The sequence below is a fragment of the Carcharhinus amblyrhynchos genome, chromosome 8 (assembly GCF_965287045.1).
Source record: "Carcharhinus amblyrhynchos chromosome 8, sCarAmb.v2.hapA, whole genome shotgun sequence".
NCBI lineage: Eukaryota > Metazoa > Chordata > Chondrichthyes > Carcharhiniformes > Carcharhinidae > Carcharhinus > Carcharhinus amblyrhynchos.
Genome location: NC_137331.1, coordinates 123,901,871 through 123,928,230, shown reverse-complemented (window position 1 = coordinate 123,928,230; position 26,360 = coordinate 123,901,871). Strand labels below are relative to the sequence as shown.

Below are 26,360 nucleotides of genomic sequence, written 5' to 3'. Positions count from 1 at the left end.
TTGTGTGGCATTGTATTGAGTACCTTCTGAAAGTCCACATACACCACGTCAGTAGCATTACCCTCATCAACCCTCTCTCTCGTCTCATTGAAAAGATCAAGTGACGTTAGTTAAACACGATTTTCCCTTACACAATCCATGCTGACTCTCCTCAGTAAAGCTGCATTTGTCCATGTGCCTATCAATTTGTCCCAAGTTATAGTTTCCCAAAGCTTCCCCTCTGCCAAACTGAGTGGCCTGTAGGAGCTCAACTTCACACCCTTTTTTGAACAAGGGTGTAACCTCCGCAATTCTCCAGTCCTCCGGCACCACCTGCGTCTAAGGAGAATTCTGAGCATTGCGTCCACACTTCCCACTCTCACTTCCTTCAGTATCCTTGGATGTATCTCGCCTGGTCCTGGTGCCTTATCAACAGGTAACGTCTCCAATATCTCCTCCATATCAACCAATCAGGAATCTGAACTAGCTCCTATTTCCCACGATAAGCTGGGAAACATCCTTCTCCTTTGTAAAGACAGATGAAAAGTGCTCATTTAATATATTCTCCTGTCTCCATGTGTAAATCCACTTGGACCTCCTCCTTCCATCTGCACCCTTTTACTATTCCTAATTCTATAAAAGACTCCTGAATTGAATTTTACATTAGCTGTTTCTCAGACCCTTTCTGTGTCCCATATTTCTTCATCAGTTCCTCTTTGCATCTTCTATATTGAGCCTGATTATCACCTGTATTATCCACTTGACACCCATCATTGGGGTGGCATGGTGGCACAGTGGGCTAGCATTGCTGCCTCACAGCGCCAGGGACCCGGACTCGATTCCCGGCTTGGGTCACTGTCTGTGTAGAGTCTGCACATTCTCCCCGTGCCTGCGTGGGCTTCCTCTGGGTGCCCCGGTTTCCTCCCAAAGCCCGAAAGACCCACTGGTTAGGGTGCACTGGCCGTGTTAAATTCTCCCTCAGTGTACCCGAACAGGCGCCAGAGTGTGGCGACGAGGGGGTTTTCACAGTAACTTCATTGCAGTGTTAATGTAAGCCTACTTGTGATCGAATAAATAAACTTAGCACCCTTTTTCCAAAACATGCGGGGTCTGGGCATAGCAGACAGAGAAAAACAATGTCCAAAGGCGGAAGGGTTGAGGTTGACACTGAGTTAAGGTGATTGTCAGAAGAGCTAAAGGCATTGCGGGGAAAAGCCTAGTTTTATTTTTAAGTCGGGTTGTTTGGAGTTGGAATGCAATACCCAAAATGCAGAGGAAGTGACTGTGATCATGGCATTTGAAGGAAAATTAGATACACATCTGATGGGAAAGTGCGGGGTGGGGAATGAGTTGTTGTGGCCAAGAACAGACCGAATGGCCTCACTCGGTGCTGTGACTATTAATTCTGGGACTTACTCAGCAGAAACAGGAAGTTTAACTGCAGAAATATATTCAATCAAAAATTGAAACCCTAAAGAAGTCTGCCAGCGGAGACATGAACTTTATCAACATTCAAAATTATTCATCCCCAAAAGCACTTGGAAAGACAACATCAGATCTTGCTGCAGCGTTGAAGGATTAACAGCGTGGATTAGTTTGTAATTAGTTTAACCTGCTCTTATTAAGGAGTATTTCCGCTCGGGAGCTTACGATTTTTAGGTTGGTGGTTGAATTTATTTTTAGAACAATCGCCAGCACTTATCAGTAATAAACGCAAGTGTGAAGGCAACAGGACAGGATGAGAAAGATGTTAAAAATCATCCTAGGATTTATAAATAAAGGCAGGCTAAACAGAACTTATAAAACGCAGTTAAGTTGTCGTGATCTGGAAGGCACTGCCCGAAAAGGTGGTGGAGGCAGATTCAACAGAAGCTTTCAAAAGGGAATTGGATCCTGTGGCACGTTGACACAGTGGTTAGCACTGCTGCCTCACAGAGCCAGAGACGCGGGTTCGATTCCTGGCTCAGGCCACTGTCTGTGTGGAGTTTATAGAACATAGAACACTACAGCACAAACAGGCCCTTCGGCCCACAAGTTGCGCCGATCACATCTATACCTTCCAGGCCTATCTGTAACCCTCAATCCCATTAGATCCCATATACTCATCCAGAAGTCTTTTAAAAATCTCTGGAATTCTCTGCCCATTGAAGTGGTGGAGGCTGCCTCGCTAAATATTTTTAAGAAGCAGGTTGATGGGTTCTTGATAAGAGAGGGGATTAAGGGTTATGGGGAGAGGGCGGGAAAGTGGAACTGAGCCACGACAGATCAGCCATGATCGTACTGAATGGCGGGGGCAGGCTCGAAGGGCTAGATGGCCTACTCCTGCTCCTATTTCTTATGTTCTTATGTTCTTATGTTCTTAAAAGACCCCAGTGAGTTCGCCTCTACCACCACCGACAACAGCCGATTCCACTCACTCACCACCCTCTGAGTGAAAAACTTATCCCTGACATCTCCTCTGTACCTGCTCCCCAGCACCTTAAACCTTTGTCCTCTTGTAGCGACCATTTCAGCCCTGGGAAATAACCTCCGAGAATCCACCCTATCTATTCCTCTCAACATTTTATAAACCTCTATCAGGTCGCCTCTCAACCTTCGTCTCTCCAGGGAGAAGAGTCCCAGCTCCCTCAACCTATCCTCATAAGGCATGCCTCCCAATCCAGGCAACATCCTTGTAAATCTCCTCTGCACCCTCTCAATAGCTTCCACATCCTTCCTGTAGTGAGGCGACCAGAACTGTGCACAGTACTCCAAGTGGGGTCTGACAGGTTTGCACTGTGTTCTCCCCGTGTCTGCGTGGGTTTCCTCAGGGTGCTCCGGTTTCCTCTCACAGTCCGAAAGAAATGCTGGTTCGATGCATTAGCCACGCTAAATTCTCCCTCAGTGTACCCGAATGGGTGCCGGAGTGTGGCAGCTGGGGGATTTTCACAGTAATTTCATTGTAAGCCTACTGATGGCACCAATAAAATGAAAACAAAATAAACGTCAACATTTGCATGGTAATTGGAGACATGAGAGAGGAGGAGGACTCACTGGATAGCTCCTTCAAACAGCACAGGTCTGATGGGCTGAATGGGGTTCTTGGGTGTTCTGTGGCTATCAGCTGGAGGATGGATGTATGGCCACTCATTTCTCAGCATCATTCACTGTTTCTATGGACTGTTTCATAGTAATTCCTTGTTTCTTTCAGTGGGAGCACCTTGCCCCCACCAGACTGAGAATTGAGCTGAGATTAGTAATAATCTTGAGATGACTTAATGCTCATATTAATGACTTGGATGAGAATATAGGAGGCGTGGTTAGTAAGTTTGTAGATGACACCAAGATTGGTGGCATAGTGGACAGCGAAGAAAGTTATCTCCAATTGCAACAGGATCTTGATCAATTGGGCCAGTGGGCTGACGAATGGCAGATGGAGTTTAATTTAGACAAATGCGAGGTGATGCATTTTGTAAATTGAACCAGGGCAGGACTTACTCAGTTAATGGTAGGGCGTTGGGGAGAGTTATGGAACAAAGAGTTCTCAGGGTCCTTGAAAGTGGAGGCACAGGTGGACAGAGTGGTGAAGAAGGCATTCAGCATGCTTGGTTTCATCAGTCAGAACATTGAATACAGGAGTTGGGACGTCTTGTTGAAGTTGTACAAGACATTGGTAAGGTGACACTTGGAATACTGTGTACAGTTCTGGTCACCCTATTATAGAAAGATATTATTAAACTAGAAAGCGTGCAGAAAAGATTTACTGGGATTTGATGGTTTGAGTTAAAGTTTATTTATTAATCACAAGTAAGGCATACACTGGAATGAAGTGACTGTGAAATTCCCCTAGTCGCCACACTCTGGCATCTGTTTGTGTCAATGCACCAAACCCGGAGGAAACCCACCCAGACACAGAGAGAACATGCAAACTCCACACAGACAGTGACCCAAGCCGGGAATCGAACCAGGGTCCTGGCACTGTGAGTCAGCAGTGCTAACCACTGTGCCCCAATGCTGCCCTGAGACAGTTATTTAGACAGTTACACGAGAAAGATGGATATGGAAGGGTTTGGGCCAAACACGGGCAATTGGGACCAGCTTAGAGGTTAGAGGTTAAAAAAAGAGGGGCGGCATGGGACAAGTTGGGCTGAAGGGCCTGTTTCCGTGCTGTAAATTTCTATGACTCTGAAAATGGGGAAAATATGAAGCAGTTTAGTTCCAACGTACAACCGCCTGAATGAAAATCTGGCAACTTTGAAATGATGGTTCTGAGGCGTTAGGAGCTAACTGGAAGAGAAGAAAAGGAAACTTTCTTTCAGTTGAGTAATAATATTCCAGACATTTACCTTTCGCCAGTCCAGGCCCTTCCACCATGTTCAACAAACTCGCAACTTCCTTCTCCAGTTTCTGCTGGCAAGTCTGCATAGTCTGCTCAACAAAAATGGCAATATAAATATTCCAACAGCACAAACTGGATTGACATTCATGAATGCCCCCAGTATTAGTATTTACAGGAGCAGGCCATTCAGCCCATCAGATCTATGCTGGTGTTTCTGCTCCAATCTCTCTCCGCCTCACCCATCAATGTATCTTTCTATTCCTTACTCCTTTACATGTTTATTCAGCTTCCCTGTAAAGGCCTCAACCACTCTGCGGGTTCCACCTTCTAAACACTGTCGGCTTTGTTTAGTTAGTTTGCAGACGACACAAAGATTGGTGGATTCGCAGACAGCGATGAGGACCATCAGGGGATACAGCAGGATATAGATCAGTTGGAGACTTGGGCAGAGAGATGACAGATACAGTTTAATCCGGACAAGTGTGAGGTAATGCATGTTGGAAGGTCTAATACAGATGGGAAATATACAGTAAATGGCAGAACCCTGCAGGGTATTGATAGGCAGAGGGATCTGGGTGTACAGGTACACAGGTCACTGACAGTGGCAATGCAGGTGGAGAAGGTAGTCGAGAAGGCATACGGCATGCTTGCCTTATGAAATTATAACATTATGAAGGGCACAGATAGGGTGAACAGTGGGAAACTTTTTCCCAGGTCAGAGGTGACAAACACAAGAGGTCACAGGTTCAAGGTGAGGGGGGCAAGGTTTAATACAGATATCAGAGGGATGTATTTTACAGAGAGGGTGGTGGGGACCTGGAATGCACTGCCAAGCAGGGTGGTGGAGGCAGACACGCTGGGTTTGTTTAAGATTTATCTGGATAGTCACATGAGCAGACTGGGAATGGAGGGATACAAACGAACGGTCTAATTGGAAGCATGAGCGGTGTAGGCTTGGAGGGCCGAAGGGCCTGGTTCCTGTGCTGTGCTGTTCTTTGTTCATCGGCCAGGGAATTGAGTTTAAAAATTGGCAATTCTTGTTGCCACACTGCCAGAAGGATGTGGAGGCTTTGGACAGGGTACAGAAAAGATTGACCAGGACGTTGCCTGGTGTGGAGGGCATTAGCTATGAGGAGGGGTTGGAGAAACTTGGTTTGTTCTCAGTGGAACAACGGAGGTTGAGGGGAGACCTGATAGAAGTCTACAAGATTATGAGGGGCATGGACAGAGTGGATAGTCAGAAGCTTTTTCCCCAGGGTGGAAGAGTCAATTACTAGGGGGCACAGGTTTAAGGTGCGAGGGGCAAAGTTTAAAGGAGATGTACGAGGCAGATTTTTTACAGAGTGGTGGGTGCCTGGAACTCGCTGCCGGGGGAGGGAGTGGAAGTGGATACGATAGTGACTTTTAAGGGGCGTCTTGACAAATACACGAATAGGATGGGAATAGAGGGATATGATCCCCGGAAGGGTGGGGGGTTTTAGTTCAGTCAGGCAGCAGGGTCAGCGCAGGTTTGGAGGGGCCGAAGGGCCTGTTCCTGTGCTGTAATTTTCTTTATTCTTTGTTCTAAAGAGTTTCTTCCTGAATTTGTTACTGGGCAAAGCTGTACGTGCAGAGAACAGTGTCAGTTGGAAACGTACACGGCAGGATCAGTGTTCTTTGCAGGCACACTTTTTGCAGTGATAAAACATTTATTGAGAAGGCATCACAGTGCAGGGTGGAAAGTTGGCTCAGGCTTTTAATCGGAAATTCTATGACTGATTAAACAAACTGTGGAAATGTTTGTTCTAAATGTAAATGCGTGTTCTATAGTGCACCCAAATGTGTGCGAGACAGATATAAGAACACAAAGCACAGCCTCAGCACTTCCCGTTGCCCTGGGCACCATTATTTCAAGGTGACACAGATTAAGTATTAGCTCTATTTTCAGGAGGATTAATTTTTCTTATTCGGGCTAAATGGCAAAGTAGCTCATCAAGCAACGAAGCACTCACTGCCACCTCGCTTTGTGAGAGAATCTACCACTATTACACACAAATCCCTTCTGCTAGAACTTAAGAACATAAGAAATAGGAGCAGGAGTAGGCCATCTAGCCCTTCGAGCCTGCCCCGCCATTCAATAAGATCATGGCTGATCTGTCGTGGCTCAGTTCCACTTTCCCGCCCTCTCCCCATAACCCTTAATCCCCTCTCTTATCAAAAACCCATCAACCCGCGTCTTAAATATATTTAGTGAGGCAGCCTCCACCACTTCAACGGGCAGAGAATTCCAGAGATTCACCACCCTTTGAGTGAAGAAGTTCCTCCTCAACTCTGTCCTAAACCGCCCCCCCCCCCCTTTATCTTGAGGCTGTGCCCCCTAGTCCTACTGTCCTTTCTGAGCAGGAAGAGCCTCTCCACCTCTATCCTATCCATCCCATTCAACATCTTATACGTCTCATCTGCTAGATGTTTTTCTAATCCAGTTCAATCCAATCGAGTCCAATTCAGAGTCTCAACAAGTTGGGACGTTCCCAATCCAAGCTGACAAGACAGGGCTCCCACCTCCCGTCTTGGGTCTGATCTACATGATCCAAGCTGATTGGAGCAGGCATAGCTCCTCCTCCAAGGCTTGATCCCATTTGCATCTTAGCCAAAAGGCCGAGATGAAGCTAAAATGTAAACTAATGACTTCAACCAAGCACAACACGTCGATACTACACTTGATCTTAGCCCTGTGGGACGTGGGCATTGCTACAGGCCAGCATTTATTGCCCATCCCTAGTATCCTGAGGGCAGTTAAGAGTCAACCACATTGCTGTGGCTCTGGAGTCACATGTAGGCCAGACCGGGTAAGGATGGCAGATTTCCTTCTCTAAAGGACATTAGTGAACCAGATGGGTTTTTCCAACAATGGTTTCATGGTCATCAATGGAATCATAGCATGGAAACAGGCCCTTCGGCCCAACTTGTCCATGCCGCCCAGTTTTTACCACTAAGCTAATCCCAATTACCCACATTTAGCCCATATCTCTCTATACCCATCTTACCCATGTAACTGTCTAAATGCTTTTTAAAAGACAAAATTGTACCCGCCTCTACTACTGCCTCTGGCAGCTTGTTCCAGACACTCACCACCCTCTGTGTGGAAAAATTGCCCCTCTGGACTTTTATCTCCCTCCCCTCTCATTTTAGATTGTTAATTCCAGATACTCTTTATTGAATTTAAATTCCACCACCTGCGGTGGCAGGATTCGAACCCAGGGCCCCCAGAACATTAGCTGAGTTTTTAGATCTGTCGATAATACCACTAGGCCATCACCTTCCACTGAGATCGTGCCTTCAGCAAGCCTGGTGTGCAGCTCAGGGCTTATATGCCTGGACCACAGGAGGAGGCCATTCAGCCCCTTCAGCTGCTGCCTCACAGCTCCAGGGTTTGACTGCAGCCTTGGGTGCCTATTTGGAGTTTGCACATTCTCCCTGTGTACGTGTGGGTTTCCTCTGGGTGCTCCTCAGTACAGGAGAGGCCCTTCGGCCCATCGAGTCTGCACCGATGAATGAAAGGGCCTGACCTGCCCATCTAATCCCACTTCCCAGCACTTGGCCCCATGGCCCCGAATGTTATGATGTGCCAAGTGCTCATCCAGGTACCTTTTAAAGGATGTGAGGCATCCCACCTCCACCTCCCTCCCAGGCAGCGCATTCCAGACTCTCACCACCCTCTGGGTAAAAAAGTTTTCCTCACTTCCCCTCTAAACCTCCCAGCCCTCACTTTTAACTCGTATCCCTTCGTAACTGACCCTTCAACTAAGGGGGAACGGCTGCTCCTTATCCACTCTGTCCCTCATAATCTTGTACACCTCGATCAGGTCACCCCCTCAATCCTCTCTGCTCCAGAGAAAACAACCCAAGCCCCTCCAACCTCTCTACATAAGTTAAATGTTCCATCCCAGGTAGCATCCTGGTGAATCCCCTCTGCACCCCCTCCACATCCTTCCTATAATGTGGTGACCAGAACTGCGCACAGAACTCCAGCTGTGTCCTCACCAAAGTTCTACACAACTCCAACAGGACTTCCCTGCTTTTATAATCTCTGCCTTGACTGTTGAGAATCATTCCACAATACGCCAGTCAGCATCCTTTACCTACACACTGAAGGACCCAAAAAAAAAACGTATCCCAAACGTATTAGACACTCGCTGTCAGGTTGCAAACAGTGTGGGCCCAGTTAAACACTGTACCAGTGAACACAGCACTTCCTGGAGTAATTCCCAACATTGAATCACTGATTTTACAGGTAAGTTTTGGAAAAGTCTCAGCTGGGGATACAGTTAGAAACGGAACAGCTGCCATCGCTGTGTCGGGGTTTTGCAAACACGCAGCAGCTGGTTGGTTGCAGCGATGATAAGTTGAGACTGGAACGTCCGCTGCTGTGTCGGTATCTGTCTCCAACAGCAGAAACCCCCACAGCTCGGTCTTTGAAGTTTCTACTCAGCGGCAGCTGAATAAACACTCCTTTCCAATCCTCCAAATGGCCAATTTCCAAACACGGTTCCTCAAAGACTTCAATTCCAACATAAACTGGAAAAGGATTTTGAGATGGTACATTGTCAAACAAAGACACAGCACAGGAGGAGGCCATTTGGCCCAATGTGCCTGTGCTAGCTCTTTGAAAGAATCATAGAATTCCTACAGCGCTGAAGGAGGCCATTTGGCCCCTCGAGCCTGCTCCACCATTCAATAGGATCAGGGCTGATTCCTCACATCCACTTTCCCTGTAATCCTCAATTCCCTATCTGATCAAAAATCTATCTCTTTATAGTAACTTTGGCCATCTTAGGCCCTGGATGCCCAGCCTAAGGGTGCGCGCTCCTCAGCCTGATCTGCTGGAGTTGATAGGGTCACAGACAGAGGTCAATGTCGATGTCCACAAAACAAAAGAGATTGTCATCGACTTCAGGAAGCGTAAAGGAGAACATGCCCCTGTCTACGTCAACGGGGACAAAGTAGAAATGGTCAAAAGCTTCAAGTTTCAAGGTGTCCAGATCACCAACAACCTGTCCTGGTCCCTCCATACCGACACTATAGTTAAGAAAGCCCCACCAACGCCTCTACTTTCTCAGAAGACTAAGGAAATTTGGCATGTCCGCTACAACTCTCACCGACTTTTACAGATGCCCCATAGAAAGCATCCTTTCTGGTTGTATCACAGCTTAATCTGGGCTCCTGCTCTACCCAAGACCCGCAAGGAACTACAAAGGGTCGTGAATGTAGCCCAGTCCATCACACAAACCAGCCTCCCATCCATTGACTCTGTCTACACTTCCCACTGTCTCGGAAAAGCAGCCAGCATAATTAAGGACCCCACACATCCCGGACATTCCACCTTCTTCCATCGGGAAAAAGATAACAGAAGTCCAAGGTCACATACCAACTGACTCAAGAACAGCTTCTTCCCTGCTGCTGTCAGACTTTTGAAGGGACCTACCTCGCACTGAGTTGATCTTTCTCTACACCCTCGCTGTGACTGTAACACTACATTCTGCACTCTCTCCTTTCCTTCTCTACGAATGGTATGCTTTGTCTGTGTAGCGCGCAAGAAACAATACTTTTCACTGTATGTAAATACACGTGACAATAAGAAATCAAATCAAACTGAGGTGATGACCGGATTGTGAGCTTGAGCCGAGTCTGGAACTGGGTCCCACCAAAGTGCAAGTATCCGCACGTGTGGAGGATGCAGGTGTCTGTAACCTCTCTGAGCTGGTCTGGGGGAACCAGAACAGGAGATTGGATAGGGACATTCAAAAAGAAGATGATTAAATGAGGAGAAGCTATCTCCACCAGTCGGATAGTCGTTAACCAGAGAGTCACACTAAAACAGGCCCGGGGGGAAATTCTAAAAACGCAGCGAATTGCTGGGATTGGCAGTGCCCACTCTGAGGGGGAAAGTGTTCGGATGTGACTCAGCAAGCAAAGGGGTGATGGGTAAACGGGGCGCGGTTAGCACACAACAACAAAACCAAACGATGAGGTCATCTCACTGAAACAGTCTTCGAGGTTTGATGCTAAGAAAATGTTCCCTGTGGCTGGGGAATCTGGAGCACTGGTGCAGAAAAAGGGTGTGGAGGTGCCAGCGTTGGACTGGGGTGGGCACAGAAAGAAGTCTCACATCACCAGGGTAAAGTCCCGACAGGTTTATTTGGAATGACGAGCTTTGGGAGCACTGCTCCTTCATCAGGGGAGTGAATTCCAAGTAAACCTGTTGGACTTTGCCCTGGTGTTTCGAGACTTCTTACTGTACAGAATGAGGGGTCTGCTATTTTGGGAGGAGAAATTTCTTCACTCGGAGATGGTGAATCTTTTGAATTCTCTCGCTCAGTGAGTTATGTTGGCTCAAGACTTGAGAATACTCAACACAAACACAAAAAATACAGACCCTTCCGGACTATCCCATCATTCAACACCATCATAGCTGATCGATGCCAGCCTCAAATCCTTTCCTGTTCCATTTCCCCTCTATTCCTCCATCTATCAGATATTTATCCACCTCCACTTTAAATACTCAAGTCAGTAGAATTTGGATATCGAGGAATAATGGATGTGGGATTGGGATAGATCAGCCATGATCAGAGCAGCACGAGGGCACAGTGGTTAGCACTGCTGCCAGGGACCTGGGTTCGATTCCCGGTTCGGGTCACTGTCTGTGTAGCGTCTGCACATTCTCCCCGTGACTGCGTGGGTTTCCTCCGGGTGCTCCCTGCTTCCTCCCACTGTCCAAAGACAAGCCGGTTAGGTGGATTGGTCATGCCAAATTCTCCCCCAGTGTACCCGAACAGGCGCTAGAGTGTGGCGACTAGGGGATTATCACAGTAACTTCATTGCAGTGTTAATGTAAGACTACTTCTGACACTAACAAATAAACTTAAACCTAAAGTATTGGAGAAACAGAAGGAACTAAAACCCCCAGGACCTGATGGTCTACACTCCAGGGTCTGAAAAGACAAAGCTGCAGAGATGGTGGATATACTGGCTATAATATTCCAGAATTCCTTAGATTTGGGCAAAGTTCTCACTAGACTGGAAGTTGGTAAATGTTACACCATCTCTCAAGAGAGGAGGGAGAGGAAAAGCAGGGAACTAAAGGTCCATTAGTCTGATATCAGTTGTAGGGAAATGTTGATATCTATTACTAAGGAAATCTCAACAATGCACACAGGGAGGTCCAGTCCGATTAAAACATATCAGCATGGTTCTACAAAAGGGAAATCCTGTTTCTGAAGTGCATTGATGCATTTTGAGGATGTAACTGGAATGATAGATAAAAGGGGCGCGTAGATGAACGCGAGGCAATTTCATTAATATCAAGATTCCAGAGATTGGGTGATTGGGTGGGCACTGGCTGGAGAGTCTGAAACACAGGGTGGGGGCAAGCGCACAGTCTCAGGATGGACCCGCTGATGGTTTAGGACTGAGAAGAGGAGAAATGTCTTCAAAGGGCTGTTAATCTTTGGTATACTGTATCCCAGAGCATTGTGGATGCACCACTGTTGGACATATTTAAGCCAAGATAGATGGATATTTTGGTCTCTCAGGGAATTACAATGATTCTGGGGAGTGGGCAGGAAAATGGAGTTGGAGCCTGAGGCCAGCCATGATCATAGAATCACAGAAACCCTACAGTGCAGAAAGAGGCCATTCGGCCCATTGAGTCTGCACCGACCACAATCCCACCCAGGCCCTACCCCCACATATTTACCCACTAATCCCTCTAACCTACACATCTCAGGACACTAAGGGGTAACTTTAGCACGGCCAATCCACCTAACCCGCACATCTTTGGAGTGTGGGAGGAAACCGGAGCACCCGGAGGAAACCCACGCAGACACGAGGAGAATGTGCAAACTTCACACAGACAGCGAGACATTCATGTTTGAATGTGAACAGACCGGATGTGGGTATCTCCCACCCCCCCCCTAGCCTCCGCCACATCCTGGACTTCCCAACCAGTGGAATCCCATTGAATGGTGAGTCAGACTCGAGCAGCTGATTCATGCTCCCATTGTGTGTGAGACAAGATCACTTGCAGACAAACACAAAAATTGGCTGTCCCATACAGCAACAGCCAAAAACAAGCCTCTGACAGAACTTAAAACATGCTGGGACATTGGCTGGAATTTTAACAGCCCGTCTGCTACAGGAATCAGATCGGGCATGGGGCAGGGCACAGGAAGGCCCACTGACCTAGAATCATAGAAAGCCTACAGGACAGAAAGAGGCCATAAGCTCCATTGAGTCTGCACTGACAACAATCCCATCTAGGCCCTATCCCCGCTACCCCACACATTTACCCCGCTGATCTCTCTAACCTTCACATCCCGGGACACTAAGGGGCAATTTAGATTGGCCAATCCACCTAACCCGCACATCTTTGGACTACGGGAGGAAACCCACGCAGACATGGAGAGAACATGCAAACTCAGAAGTCTTATGAGGTCTTTTATGAGGAAAGGCTGAGGCACTTGAGGCTGTTTTCGTTAGAAAGAAGAAGGTTCAGAGGTGACCTAATTGAGACATACAAGATGATCAGAGGGTTAGATAGGGTGGACAGTGAGATCCTTTTTCCTCGGATGGTGATGGCTAACACGAGGGGACATAGCTTTAAATTAAGGGGTGGTAATTATAGGACGGATGTCAGAGGTAGGTTCTTTACTCAGAGGGTAGTAAGGGCGTGGAATGCCCTGCCTACAGCAGTTGTAGACTCGCCAACTTTAAGGGCGTTCAAATGGTCAGTGGATAGGCACATGGATAACATTGGAATGGTTTAGGTTAGAGGGTCATTAGATTGGTTCCACTGGTCGGCGCACCATCGAGGGCCGAAGGGCCTGTACTGCGCTGGAATATTCTATGTTCAGACGGTAACCCAAGCCAGGAATCGAACCCTGGTCCTTGGAGCTGTGGGGCAGCAGTGTTAACCGCTGTGCCGCCCAGGGAGAATTTTACTGCCGCCCGATGTTACAAAGTGCAGTAACTCAGCTCTCCAGCAGAGGGAGGCAATGTGCAATAAATCACAGCAGAGAAATGGGCCCCCTAGTGGTGTTTATGGTAAATACTCTCCGATAATAAGAACAGTTCAATTCTTCAATACGATGGGGAACATTCGAATTTCCCAACATCAGATCAGAGTCAAATCCCTTTCCCCTGGCTCCCTCCACCCGCATTCAGTCAATGAAGGATCAGCATTTATTGTCCATCCCTAGTTACCCTCGAACTGAGTGTCTCACTCGGCCATTTCCGAGGGCATGTTGAGAGTCACCCCCATTGCTGTGTCCCTGGAGTCACATGTAGGCCAGACCAGGGTAAGGATGGCAGATTTCCCTCCCTAAAGGGACATTGGTCAACCAGATGGGTTTTTCTCACAATCAGTTCGATGATCGATATTACAAACTTATTTAAATGTGGAATTTAAATTCTCGAGCCGTAGGATCTGAGCTCTCACCCTGATAGTTCTGACTTCTAATCCAATAACAAAACCACTGATGGGGGTGGTAGTGCGGGGGGGTGGGGGGTGCGATAGTTCAGGTGGTGAGACAGCGAGCGTAGGGTCCCCAATAGGTTGGACTAGGAGATTACAGGGACTGGGAACGTCCGAAATGTGGAGTTTTTTCAAGGAGCAGCTACTGCGAGTCCGTGATAGGTATGTCCCTGTCAGGCAAGGAGGATATGGTAGGGCTAGGGAACCGTGGTGCACTAAAAAAGTTGATTCGTTGGTTAAAAAGAAAAAGGAGGCTTATGTTCGGATGAGACGTGAGGGCTCGGGTAGTGCACTAGAAAACTTTAGATTGGCTAGGAGGGAGTTGAAGAGTGAGTTAAGAAGGGCTAAAAGAGGACATGAGAAGACTTTGGCTGATAGGATTAAGGAGAATCCTAAGGCGTTCTATAGGTATGTCAAGAACAGAAGGTTGGTTAGGGCAAGATTAGGGCCAGTTATAGACAGCAGAGGGAAGTTGTGTGTGGAACCGGAAGAGATTGGAGAGGCATTGAACCAATATTTCTCTTCGGTGTTCACGCAGGGGGACAAGAATATAGCTGAGGAGGACACTGGGTTGCAGGGGAGTAGAATAGACAGTATTACAGTTGATAAAGAGGATGTGCTGGATATTCTAGAGGGTTTGAAAATAGATAAGTCCCCTGGGCCAGACGGGATCTACCCTAGGATCCTCTGGGGGGCAAGAGAAGGGATTGCAGAGCCTCTGGCTCTGATCTTCAGGTCGTCGTTGGCCTCTGGTATAGTACCGGAAGATTGGAGGTTAGCGAATGTTGTCCCATTGTTTAAGAAGGGGAACAGAGACTTCCCCGGGAATTATAGACCGGTGAGTCTCACTTCTGTTGTGGGCAAGGTTTTAGAAAAAATTATTAGGGATAGGATTTATAGTTATTTAGAGAGTAATGAATTGATTGGAGATAGTCAGCATGGTTTTGTAGCGGGTAGGTCGTGCCTTACTAACCTTATTGAGTTTTTGGAGAAAGTGACCAAAGAGGTGGATGGGGGTAAGGCAGTTGACGTGGTATATATGGATTTTAGTAAGGCGTTTGATAAGGTTCACCATGGTAGGCTTCTGCAGAAAGTGCAGATGTATGGGATTGGGGGTAATCTAGGAAATTGGATCAGGAATTGGCTAGCAGATAGGAGACAGAGGGTGGTGGTTGTTAGTAAATATTCGTCATGGAGTTCGGTTACGAGTGGTGTGCCTCAGGGATCTGTTTTGGGGCCACTGCTGTTTGTAATTTTTATTAATGATCTGGATGAGGGTATAGTTGGGTGGATTAGTAAATTTGCTGATGACACCAAAGTCAGAGGTGTGGTAGATAGTGAGGAAGGATGTCATAGTTTGCAGGAAGACTTGGACAGGTTGCAGAGCTGGGCTGAGAGGTGGCGGATGGAGTTTAATGTGGAGAAGTGTGAGGTAATTCACTTTGGTAGGAATAACAGATGTGTCGAGTATAGGGCTAACGGGAGGACTTTGAATAGTGTGGAGGAGCAGAGGGATCTAGGTGTATGTGTACATAGATCCCTGAAAGTTGGGAATCAAGTAGATAAGGTTGTTAAGAAGGCATACGGTGTCTTGGCGTTTATTGGTAGGGGGATTGAATTTAGGAGTCGCAGCGTCATGTTGCAACTGTACACAACTCTGGTGCGGCCGCACTTGGAGTATTGTGTGCAGTTCTGGTCCCCACATTACAGGAAGGATGTGGAGGCTTTGGAGAGGGTGCAGAGGTGGTTTACCAGGATGTTGCCTGGTATGGAGGGGAGGTCCTATGAGGAAAGGCTGAGGGATTTGGGGTTGTTTTCGTTAGAAAGAAGGCGGCTAAGAGGGGATCTTATTGAAACATATAAGATGATTAGAGGTTTAGATAGGGTGGACAGTGATAGCCTTTTTCCTCGGATGGAGAAAGCTAGCACGAGGGGGCATGGCTTTAAATTAAGGGGGGGTAGTTATAGGACGGATGTCAGGGGTAGGTTCTTTACCCAGAGGGTGGTGAGGGATTGGAATGCCCTGCCTGCTGCAGTTGTAAATGCGCCTAGTTTGGGGGCGTTTAAGAGATCTCTGGATAGGTTTATGGACGAAAAGGGTTTGGTTTAGGTTAGTGGGTCATTGTTTTTTAACTGGTCGGCGCAACATCGTGGGCCGAAGGGCCTGTTCTGCGCTGTAATGTTCTATGTTCTAATAACACCAGCAATGCGGTTCGATACCCGTCCAGCCAAAACAAACCCGGCAACCGCCTCCTGTGCTTCCCCAGAGGCAATGGCAAACCACCGGCGACAAAACAAATCACTACCATCTAAAAAACCAATTAATTCTGTCACACACTTCTAGAAATTTGAGATCGAATCTCACACACATTTCACAAAGAACATTCTTACTGTTTACCTCCTACCTGCCTCCTCTGATGAAAACATTCCCGTTCTGCTGACCCTCCCGCACATTCACACACTGACCCTCCCGCACATTCACACACTGACCCTGTTGTTAATAGAAGCATAGAAAATAGGTGCAGCAGTAGGCCATTTGGCCCTCCAAACCTGCACCATTCAATGATCGTGGTCACTCATGCACTGTCACTATCCCATTCTCACTTTCTCTCCATACCCCTTGGTCCCTTTAGCCACACGGGTCACGTCCAGCTCACGCTTGAACACATTTAACAAACTGGCCCCAACAGCTTTCTGTGGTAGAGAATTCCACAGGTTCACAACTCTCTGAGTGAAGGGGTTCTTCCCCGTCTCAGTCCTGAATGGCTTACCCTTTATTAGAATCATAGAAAAACTACAGCACAAACAGGCCCTTCGGCCCACATGTTGCACCGATCATATCCCTACCTACCAGGCCTATCTATAACCCTCAATCCCATTAAATCCCATGTACTCATCCAGAAGTCTTTTAAATGGCCCTAACGAATTTGCCTCCACCACCACCACCGACTCCACGCACTCACCACCCTCAGTGAAAAACATCTCCTCTGTACCTGCTCCCCAGCACCTTAAACCTGTGTCCTCTTGTGGCAGCCATTTCAGCCCTGGGAAATAGCCTCCGACAATCCACCCTATCTATACCTCTCAACATCTTATACACCTCTATCAGGTCACCTCTCATCCTTCGTCTCTCCAAGGAGAAAAGACCGAGCTCTCTCAACCTATCCCCATAAGACATGCCACCCAATCCTGGCAACATCCTTGTAAATCTCCTCTGCACCCTCTCAATAGCTTCCACATCCTTCCTGTATTCTCAGATTGTGACCCTAGTTCTGGTCTTCCCCAACATAAGGAACATTCTTCCCGCATTCCAGCCTGTCCAGCTCTATCAGGATTTTATATATTCTGTGAGATCCCCTCTCATATTCCAGTGAGTACAAGCCCAGCCAATCCAATGTCTCTTTGCACCTCACAAAGAGGGATAGCAGCTCGAGAATCCATTCGGATTTTGACGTTACCTGTAATGATTCCTGTAGAGACTCAGAGACTAAGTCTTCATCTTGATCATCATCGCTGTACTGATCTGGGGAACAGTAGTGAGTGCTGTAAGCAGAGTGCTCACCAATGGCCTGAAGCCATTTCTACAACAAAAACAGAAATCTAGAATTAGTTATCAAAACAAAAAAACGATGGCGAGATGTGGATAGCTGGAGTAACAAAACATAAGAAATAGGAGCAGGAGTAGGCCATCCAGCCCTTCGAGCCTGCCCCGCCATTCAATAAGATCATGGCTGATCTGAAGTGGATCAGTTCCACTTTCCCGCTCTCGCTCCATGACCTTAATTCCCTTGTCTATCAGAAATCTATCTACCCGTGACTTAAATATATTTAGCGAGGCAGCCTCCACCACTTCAACGGGCAGAGAATTCCAGACACTCACCACCCTTTGAGTGAAGAAGTTCCTCCTCAACTCTGAGATGGACTCAAAGATGAATGAAGTAACCCTAATGGATTGTATAATACCCCAGGGGAGGTGATGGCCCAGTGGTAATACCACTGGGTGGCATGGTAGCACAGTGGTCAGCACTGCTGCTTCACAGCTCCAGGGTCCTGGGTTCGATTCCCGGCTCGGGTCACTGTCTGTGTGGAGTTTGCACATTCTCCTCGTGTCTGCGTGGGGTTCCTCCGGTTTCCTCCCACAGTCCAAAGATGTGCGGGTTAGGTCGATTGGCCATGTTAAGAAGTTGCCCCTTAGTGTCCAGGGATGTGTAGGTTAGAGGGATTAGTGGGTATAATATGTAGAGATATGGGGGTAGGGCCTGGGTGGGATTGTGTTCGGTGCAGACTCAATGGGCCGATGGGCCTCTTTCTGCACTGTAGGGTTCTATGATCACTGGACTAGTAATCCAGAAACTCAGCTAATGTTCTGGGGATCTGGGTTCGAATCCCACCACGGCAGATGGTGGAATTGGAATTCAATTAAAAAAAATCTGTAATTAAGAATCTACTGATGACCTGAAACCATTGTCGGAAAAACCCATCTGATTCACTAAGGTCCTTCAGGGAAGGAAATCTGCCGTCCTTACCCCGGTCTGGCCTACATGTGATTCCAGAGCCACAGCAATGTGGTTGACTCTCAACTGCCCTCGAAGGCCAACTAGGGATGGGTAATAAATGCTTGGCCCAGCCAGCGACACCACGTCCCATGAATGAATTTAAAAAATACCCTGTTTTACAGGGAAAATAAATTCACAAAATATTATTATCGCTCGGTTAATTGAATTTTCTCCGACAGCGCGGCGCTCCCTCAGCGCCCACCCTCCGACAGCGCGGCGCTCCCTCAGCGCCCACCCTCCGACAGCGCGGCGCTCCCTCAGCGCCCACCCTCCGACAGCGCGGCGCTCCCTCGGCGCCCACCCTCCGACAGCGCGGCGCTCCCTCGGCGCCCACCCTCCGACAGCGCGGCGCTCCCTCGGCGCCCACCCTCCGACAGCGCGGCGCTCCCTCGGCGCCCACCCTCCGACAGCGCGGCGCTCCCTCGGCGCCCACCCTCCGACAGCGCGGCGCTCCCTCAGCGCCCACCCTCCGACAGCGCGGCGCTCCCTCGGCGCCCACCCTCCGACAGCGCGGCGCTCCCTCGGCGCCCACCCTCCGACAGCGCGGCGCTCCCTCGGCGCCCACCCTCCGACAGCGCGGCGCTCCCTCAGCGCCCACCCTCCGACAGCGCGGCGCTCCCTCAGCGCCCACCCTCCGACAGCGCGGCGCTCCCTCGGCGCCCACCCTCCGACAGCGCGGCGCTCCCTCGGCGCCCACCCTCCGACAGCGCGGCGCTCCCTCGGCGCCCACCCTCCGACAGCGCGGCGCTCCCTCGGCGCCCACCCTCCGACAGCGCGGCGCTCCCTCGGCGCCCACCCTCCGACAGCGCGGCGCTCCCCCATACGGGTAAGAATACAGAGGCTGGAGGAGCAGAAGGTGAGGAGGAGGGGGCCCGACCTTGATTCTAGAAGGGCTGGGGTGCGAGCAGATGTTTGTTTTCCAGAACACCGATGGCTGAGAGATCGGAGTTTCTCCTGAGCTAAAACACAGCTCCTCAACTCAGTTACAGGAAAGTATTTGGCTACTCACTTGACTTGTCTGAGCAGGCGCTCCCTTGTGATGCAATTTGAAGATGTGAATACTGTCGTCGAAGCACTTGATGGAAAAGATTCTCTCATCCGTACTTTTAACCTTTGGGACAGAGAGGTTTGGAGAATGAGAAACCCAGAAGAACCTTAAAACTCAGCATGCAATCTGTCCGGGTGTAATCCAGGGAGGGAGGGGAACTCACAGGGATGGGAATGGGAGGTTGGCACCTCAGGTCACAAAGAAATTTGACTTTGTTCCTCCGCCCGCCCAAGCCCACCCCTCGCACTCGCTCAACGCCTGCCCTTCCAGTCCCTTAACCCACCCCAACCCACAGTTACTGAGGATGGAGCAGTACAGGAATTGGTGCGTTCTGGTTTTCCACTTGGAGAGATGACATTCAATCTATTGTATTTAACCAGAGATTCGGCCTGAACCAGCACTAAAGAGGGAAGAACGGCTATGGAATGGGCTCCGAGGCAGTGCTGATGTATTTCCAGTGGGTCAGCGCGGGCAACTATCAGTGGCGCCTATCCCTTGAACGGGAGGTTGCGTTGGTCGCGATATACCACATACCCAAGCTGTGACCCTGGGTAGCCAGACCCTAGCCAGAGGCTAGAGGTAGGGGTGACATAGTGATATTGTCACTCAACTAGTTATCCAAAGACCCAGGGTAATGTCCTGGGATCCGGACATTTCCCATCACGGCGGAATCTGAATTTAATAAATATCTGGAATTAAGAATCTACTGATGACCATGAACCCATTGCCGATTGTCAAAGAAACCCATCTGGTTCACTAATGCCCTTCGGAAATCTGCCGTCCTCACCCGGTCTGGCCTACACGTGACTCCACAACCAGAGAAATGAAGTTAACTCTCAACTGTCCTCAGGGACGGGCAATAAGTTGAAGTTTATTTATTGGTGTCACCAATAGACTTACATTAACAATGCAGGGGATGCAATGGCCTCGTGGTATTATCGCTAAAATATTAATCCAGAAACTCAGCTAATGTTCTGGGGACCCGGGTTCGAATCCCACCACGGCAGATGGTGGAATTTGGATTCAATATAAAAAAAAATCTGGAATTGAGAATCTACTGATGGCCATTATCGGAAAAACCCACCCGGGTCCTTTAGGGAAGGAAATCCTTACCTGGTCTGGCCTACATGTGACTCCAGAGCCACATGGATGTCTTTTAAGTGCCCTCTGAAATGGCTGAGTGAGAGATTCAGTTCAAGGGCAATTAGGGATTGGGCAACACATGTTGGCTCATCAGTGATGTCTGCATCTCATGAATGAATAAGGAACAGAATGAGTGAGTGTGCTTAAAAACCACTCAGAGTAAAAGTCAAGGTAAAAAGGTTAATCTGGGCTATGTCTGGAGTTCAATGTTGAACTTGGTTTCAAATTATTATTGTTAAAGTATCTATTGAGTCATAGAGGTTTACAGCATGGAAACAGGCCCTTCGGCCCAACTTGTCCATGTTGCCCTTTTTTTTAAACCCCGAAGCTCATCTCAATAGCCCACATTTGGCCCCTATCCCTCTATACCCATCTTACCCATGTAACTGTCTGAATGCTTTTTAAAAGACGAAATTGCACCCACCTCTACTACTGCCTCTGGCAGCTTGTTCCAGACACTCACCACCCTCTGTGTGAAAAAATTGCCCCTCTGGACATTTTTATCTCTCCCCTTAAACCTTTGCTCTCTAGTTTTAGGCTCCCCTACCTTTGGGAAAATAATATCAACTATCTAGCTGATCTGTGCCCCTCATTATTTTGTAGATGTCTTTCAGATCGCCCCTGAGCTTTCTACGTTCCAGAAAAAAAGTCCCAGTCTATCCAGCCTCTCCTTATAACTCAATTCGCCAACCCCTTGCATCCGAGTAAATCTTTTCTGCACTCGATCTACTTTAATAATATCCTTTCTATAACAGGGTGACCAGAACTGTACACAGTATTCCAAGTGTGGCCTTCCCAGTGTCTTGTACAACTTCAACAAGACGTCCCAAATCCTGTATTCAATGCTATTGGTCTTTATTGCTTGTGTTAGATTTTATTTGGGTGTGCACAGTAAGGATGATTCTGGTGTTTCAGTTTAATTCTGGAATCCTGACATTTATTTCCTTCCTTGGGTTCATTCGCACATTACATTATCCAAAGGATTACAGTTAATCAAGCTAGTTCCTATTGAGTGTCCAGTCAAATGTTTAATAGAATCCTAACAGTGCAGGAGGAGGGAAAGCAAATGTGAGTGTGAAACATAGGTAGTTATAAATGTTGTGAAGTTAGTGTTTGTGAAAATTATGAAACAATTTTAAAAATACTACAAGCAAACACCATTGCATGGTTTGTTTTAGAAGGTGTTTTGTTTGCAAAAATCCAGTACGCAGTCTGAAACAATGTATCAGGGGCAAAACCACAGGATTGCTTTGGTAACAGGCTTTTAGGCATTTGAATCAGAACACGTTTTTGAATTTTAACCGATCAATTTGAAATAGGCCACTGCTACACAAATGCCTATCAGATCTGAATTCGATAACCTGTAAACCAATCCCATTGTGCAAATTTTAATATGGCATCAGGGGTATGAGGGCCCCTGCTCTCAGTTCCAAATGGACAGAAAGACAGCCAGTGCCTCCGACAGCAACTGCCACCGCTCCCAGTTAGAGAGAGACAGAAACTGCTCTCGGGCAGTCTAACAGTCACATTTTATGTCTTAAAAGAAAGCCTCATCTCATCTCAGAAGAACAGACCAACAGAACACAGGAGAAAGCAACAAAGGAGAATGATGATTCTGGCAGATTACAAACCTGATTAATGTTCAAAAGCAACTAAAATTTATTTTTTTTTATATAAGTGGGAATTGTATTTAATCGAAACAGCATTCCATTAGAATCACGTTTTAATTGTTTGTTAATGGTTTAGTTAACCTGTTCACAGTTAGTTAGGCAAATAAAGTCTTACTTGTTTCTTTATAAAGAGGGGGTCTCAGGGGAGTTATTTTGATTTAATCACTGAAAGTTGCAGAAGGCAGATCCCACACACACTTTAACAGATTACGAAGGGAGGTGGATAGGAATGTTCCAGAGAAGCTCAACACAAACTGGAGGAACAGCGTCTCACCTTCCAGCTCGGCACGTTACAGCCTCCCAGTCTCAACATCCAACTCAACAACTTCAGATGATTGGCTTTACCCAGCTCCACCCCTTTGTTTTCATTCTATTTAATTTTTTACCATTCTTTACTTTGTATTTCTTTATGCTCTTTCTTCATTTTTCTACCACTCTTTCCCCCTACTTTATCCCCCTTTCCTTATCTTGTCTCTCCCCTCCCCCTTTTCTAAATTTTACATCTGTCCTATCTTCCACCTCCCACTCCCCAGCATCTCCATCTGTTACAGCTCCTCTGCCGTTTGGCCATTCACACTTTCTATTCTCTCTACGGGCTGCCATTAGCAGCCTTTCCCCTGGTTCCTGTGTCTGTGGCCCATCTTTCATTCCCTCCCCCACTGCAGATATAAATATCGCCCACTTTCTCTGCCTTTTAGTTTTGACAAAGTGTCACCTGGGCTCGAAACCTCAGCTCTTTTTTCTCTCCTTACAGATGCTGCCAGACCCACTGAGATTTTCCAGTTCTTTCCCTTTTGGTATAGAGGGAGCTACTTCACTTTCAGTGGTTGAGTGTTAGTTCTCTGAGAGATCAAACTTCCCCTTCATAACATAAACCATACTGTTACAGTAATCGCATTTTGTTTTGTTTAAACCTTTTAAACACGATACAGTTTGTGATTTTATTTAAATAGCAGAATTTTGTGGGCGGGTTCTGTTGATTAAAACAAGATGTTTCAATTTCCCATTTACTGTTAACAGTCCCTGACCTCGACCATAACAGAAATGGAAAAATTATTCGTAAATCTATTCCCATTCGTGGAAGTATCAAAAATCTGAAGGATTTATTATTTTTTGAGTGTCACAAGTAAGGCTGACATTAACACTGCAATGGAGTTACTGTGAAAATCCCCCAGTCTGTTTGGGAGAATTTGACATGGCTAATGCACCCTAACCAGCACGTCTTTCAGACTGTGGGAGGAAACTGGACCACCTGGAGGAAACCCACACAGACACGGGGAGAATTCGCAGACTCCACACACAGGCAGTGGCCCAAGCCAGGAGTCGAACCTGGGTCCCTGACGCTGTGAGTCGGCAGTGCTAACCACTATGCCACCTTGCCACCCTACAAGTCATGGGGACAACATGCAGTCTCCACACAGTCACCCAAGCCAGGATGGGAACAGAACTAAAGCTTGCGTGATGCACTGCCAGAGACAGACTTTCCGAAGGGAACTGGATATTATTTTTTCCATGGACGTTACTGGCTGGGTTAGCATTTGCTCACCATCCCTAACTGCCCTCTATCAGAGGGCATTTGAGAGTCAACCACATCGCAGTGGTTCTGGAGTCACATGTAGGCCAGATTGGATAATGAGAGCAGATTTCCTTCCCTAAAGGACATGAGCGAATATGTGGGTTTTTAATGACCATCAATGGTTTCATGGCCATGATTGGACCTTTAATTCCAGATAATTACTGAATTCAAATTTTCCCATCCGCTCTGATGGGATTCGAACCTAGAGTATTATCCTGGGTCTCTGGATTACTAGCCCAGTAACAATACCGTTACGCCACTGCCTCCCTTTATTTATAGGGCCACAGGAAAACGGTGCGGGGAATTGGGACTTGCTGAGCTGTTCTTGCTGGCATTGGCCTGATGGGCTGAATGTCCTCCCCCTGGTGTTCTCTACTTTGCCTTGCAGTTCTAAAGGTAACAATTAAATGGGTCTTACTGTACAAGTAGCTTGTGTGAGATTCTTGCAACCTTGCCGGTAAACCTCTGTCTTAGCATCGGACCTTCAGACAGGAGAGAGCGGATGGTTGGCTAACACTGAATCATTAGCTCACAAATCGAACATTCACATTTCTTGTTACGCAAGTTTGCTCACACTTACTGATTGTGAAACCACGACAACACTCCGTGCTCCAAAACAACCCAGACCAAATTCCAGCCAAAAAATCTGGAACGCTAGAAAGATAAAGTGGATGAGTGTAACTAAAAGGTGGCCAGAACTTTCTAACCAATAACGCAACTAGCAGAGAACACGTAGGGAGGAATTAATAAGGAGACAGGTTGGACAGTCTGGCTTTGTATTCTCACGTGTGTCAACAGTGATTTAACTGAGGTGTTAAGACGATGAAAGAAGATCCCAAGAGGACAGAGAGGGCCTTGTTTTATTGCCTTATCTGGAAGACAGCATCTCTGACAGTGCAGCACTCCCTCAGCACTGCACCAGAGTGTCAACCTTGGATTTTCTGCTGAGGTCCTATGCCAATGACTAGGGGTGGATAAACATAGAAACTGGAAGCAACAGGAGACCATTCCGCCCTTCGAGCCTGTTCCACCATTCATCTTGATCATGGCCGATCATCGAATTCAATACCGACGTCTGTGTGGCAAAGTTCCCCTCCAACTCGATTTTCAGGTTTGCTGATGACACCACCGTAGTGGGTCGGATCTCAAACAATGACGAGACAGAGTACAGGAACGAGACAGAGTACAGGAATGAGACAGAGAATCTGGTGAACTGGTGCGGTGACAATAATCTCTCCCTCAATGTCAACAAAACAAAGGAGATTGTCATCGACTTCAGGAAGTGGAAAGGTGAACATGTTACTCTTTACATCAACAGGGACAAAGTAGAATTTATCAAGAGCTTTAAGTTTCTCGATGTCCCGATCGGTAACAATCTGTCCTGGCCCCTCTATGCTAACATAATAGTTTAGAAAGCCCACCAATGCTCTACTTTCTCGGAAGATTAAGGAAATTTGGCACGTTCACTATGACTCTCACCAATTTTTACAGATGCACAAGCACAGAAAGCATTCCTTCTGGTTGTATCACAGCTTGGTATGGGCTCCTGCTCTGCCCAAGACCGCAAGGAACTACAAAGGGTCGTGAATGTAGCCCAGTCCATCACACAAACCAGCCTCCCATCCATTGACTCTGTCTACACTTCCCACTGCCTCGGAAAAGCAGCCGGCATAATTAAGGACCCCACACACCCCGGACATTCTCTTTTCTACCTTCTTCCATTGGGAAAAAGTCTGAGGTCACGTACCAACCGACTCAAGAACAGCTTCTTCCCTGCTGCTGTCAGACTTTTGAATGGACCTATCTTGCATTAAGTTGATCTTTCTCTGCACCCTCGCTGTGACTGTAACACTACATTCTGCACTCTCTCCTTTCCTTCTCTATGAACGGTATGCTTTGTCTGTACAGCACATAAGAAACAATACTTTTCACTGTATGTTAATACACGTGACAATAATAAATCAAATCAAATCACTCAGGACAGCATCAAGAACTCAGGGGTAAAAGTTATTGATTAAAGGAAGTAGAAGGAAAATTCTTTTTACCCAGAGGATGTTTGGATTGGGACACCCTGCCTGAGAGGATGGTGGAGGCAGGTTTGATTGGAGGTGTTTAAAAGGGAATTAGATTGCGATCTGAAAAGAGAACATGCACAGTTACAGGATAAGGCAGGGAAGTGGGACTGGGTAGAATGCCCTTTCAGAGAACCAGGCCAGACTCAATGGGCTGAATGGCCTTCTGTACTGTAAGGATTCTGTGGTTTTGACCCAGTGAAGGAATGGCAAAGTATTTTGAAGGATGGTGAGAGGTTTAAGGGGAACTTTCAGGAGGTGGTGTTCCCAGGTATCTGCTGCCCTTGTCCTCCTCGATGGTATCGGTCAGATGGGATCCTCTGCTCTGGTTTGTGGATGCCCCGTTGCCGGCGACAACGGAGAATTTGATACTCTGCCAAAACTCCATTTGCTGTCCCGGGGATGGTGGTTCTGTGTTCTGCAGAGAGACTGGGCAAACTGGACCGGTATTCTCGCGAGTTCTGAAGAGTGAGAATTGATGTCACTG

General features: G+C 47.5%; 1 protein-coding gene across 2 annotated transcripts in view; it reads right to left on the bottom strand.

Moving 5' to 3' along the window:
• Positions 1-26,360, bottom strand: part of osbpl1a (oxysterol binding protein-like 1A) — a 224,085-nt gene that overhangs the window by 146,245 nt on the left and 51,480 nt on the right. For both annotated transcript variants that reach the window (XM_080194750.1, XM_080194751.1), the window contains exons 10-14: positions 24,382-24,455; positions 24,220-24,283; positions 19,374-19,475; positions 17,267-17,389; positions 4,305-4,386 (exon numbers count right to left, since the gene is read on the bottom strand). In XM_080194750.1, the coding sequence (XP_080050876.1) occupies positions 4,305-4,386; positions 17,267-17,389; positions 19,374-19,475; positions 24,220-24,283; positions 24,382-24,455 (445 nt within the window). The remainder of the gene's footprint in view (positions 1-4,304; positions 4,387-17,266; positions 17,390-19,373; positions 19,476-24,219; positions 24,284-24,381; positions 24,456-26,360) is intronic.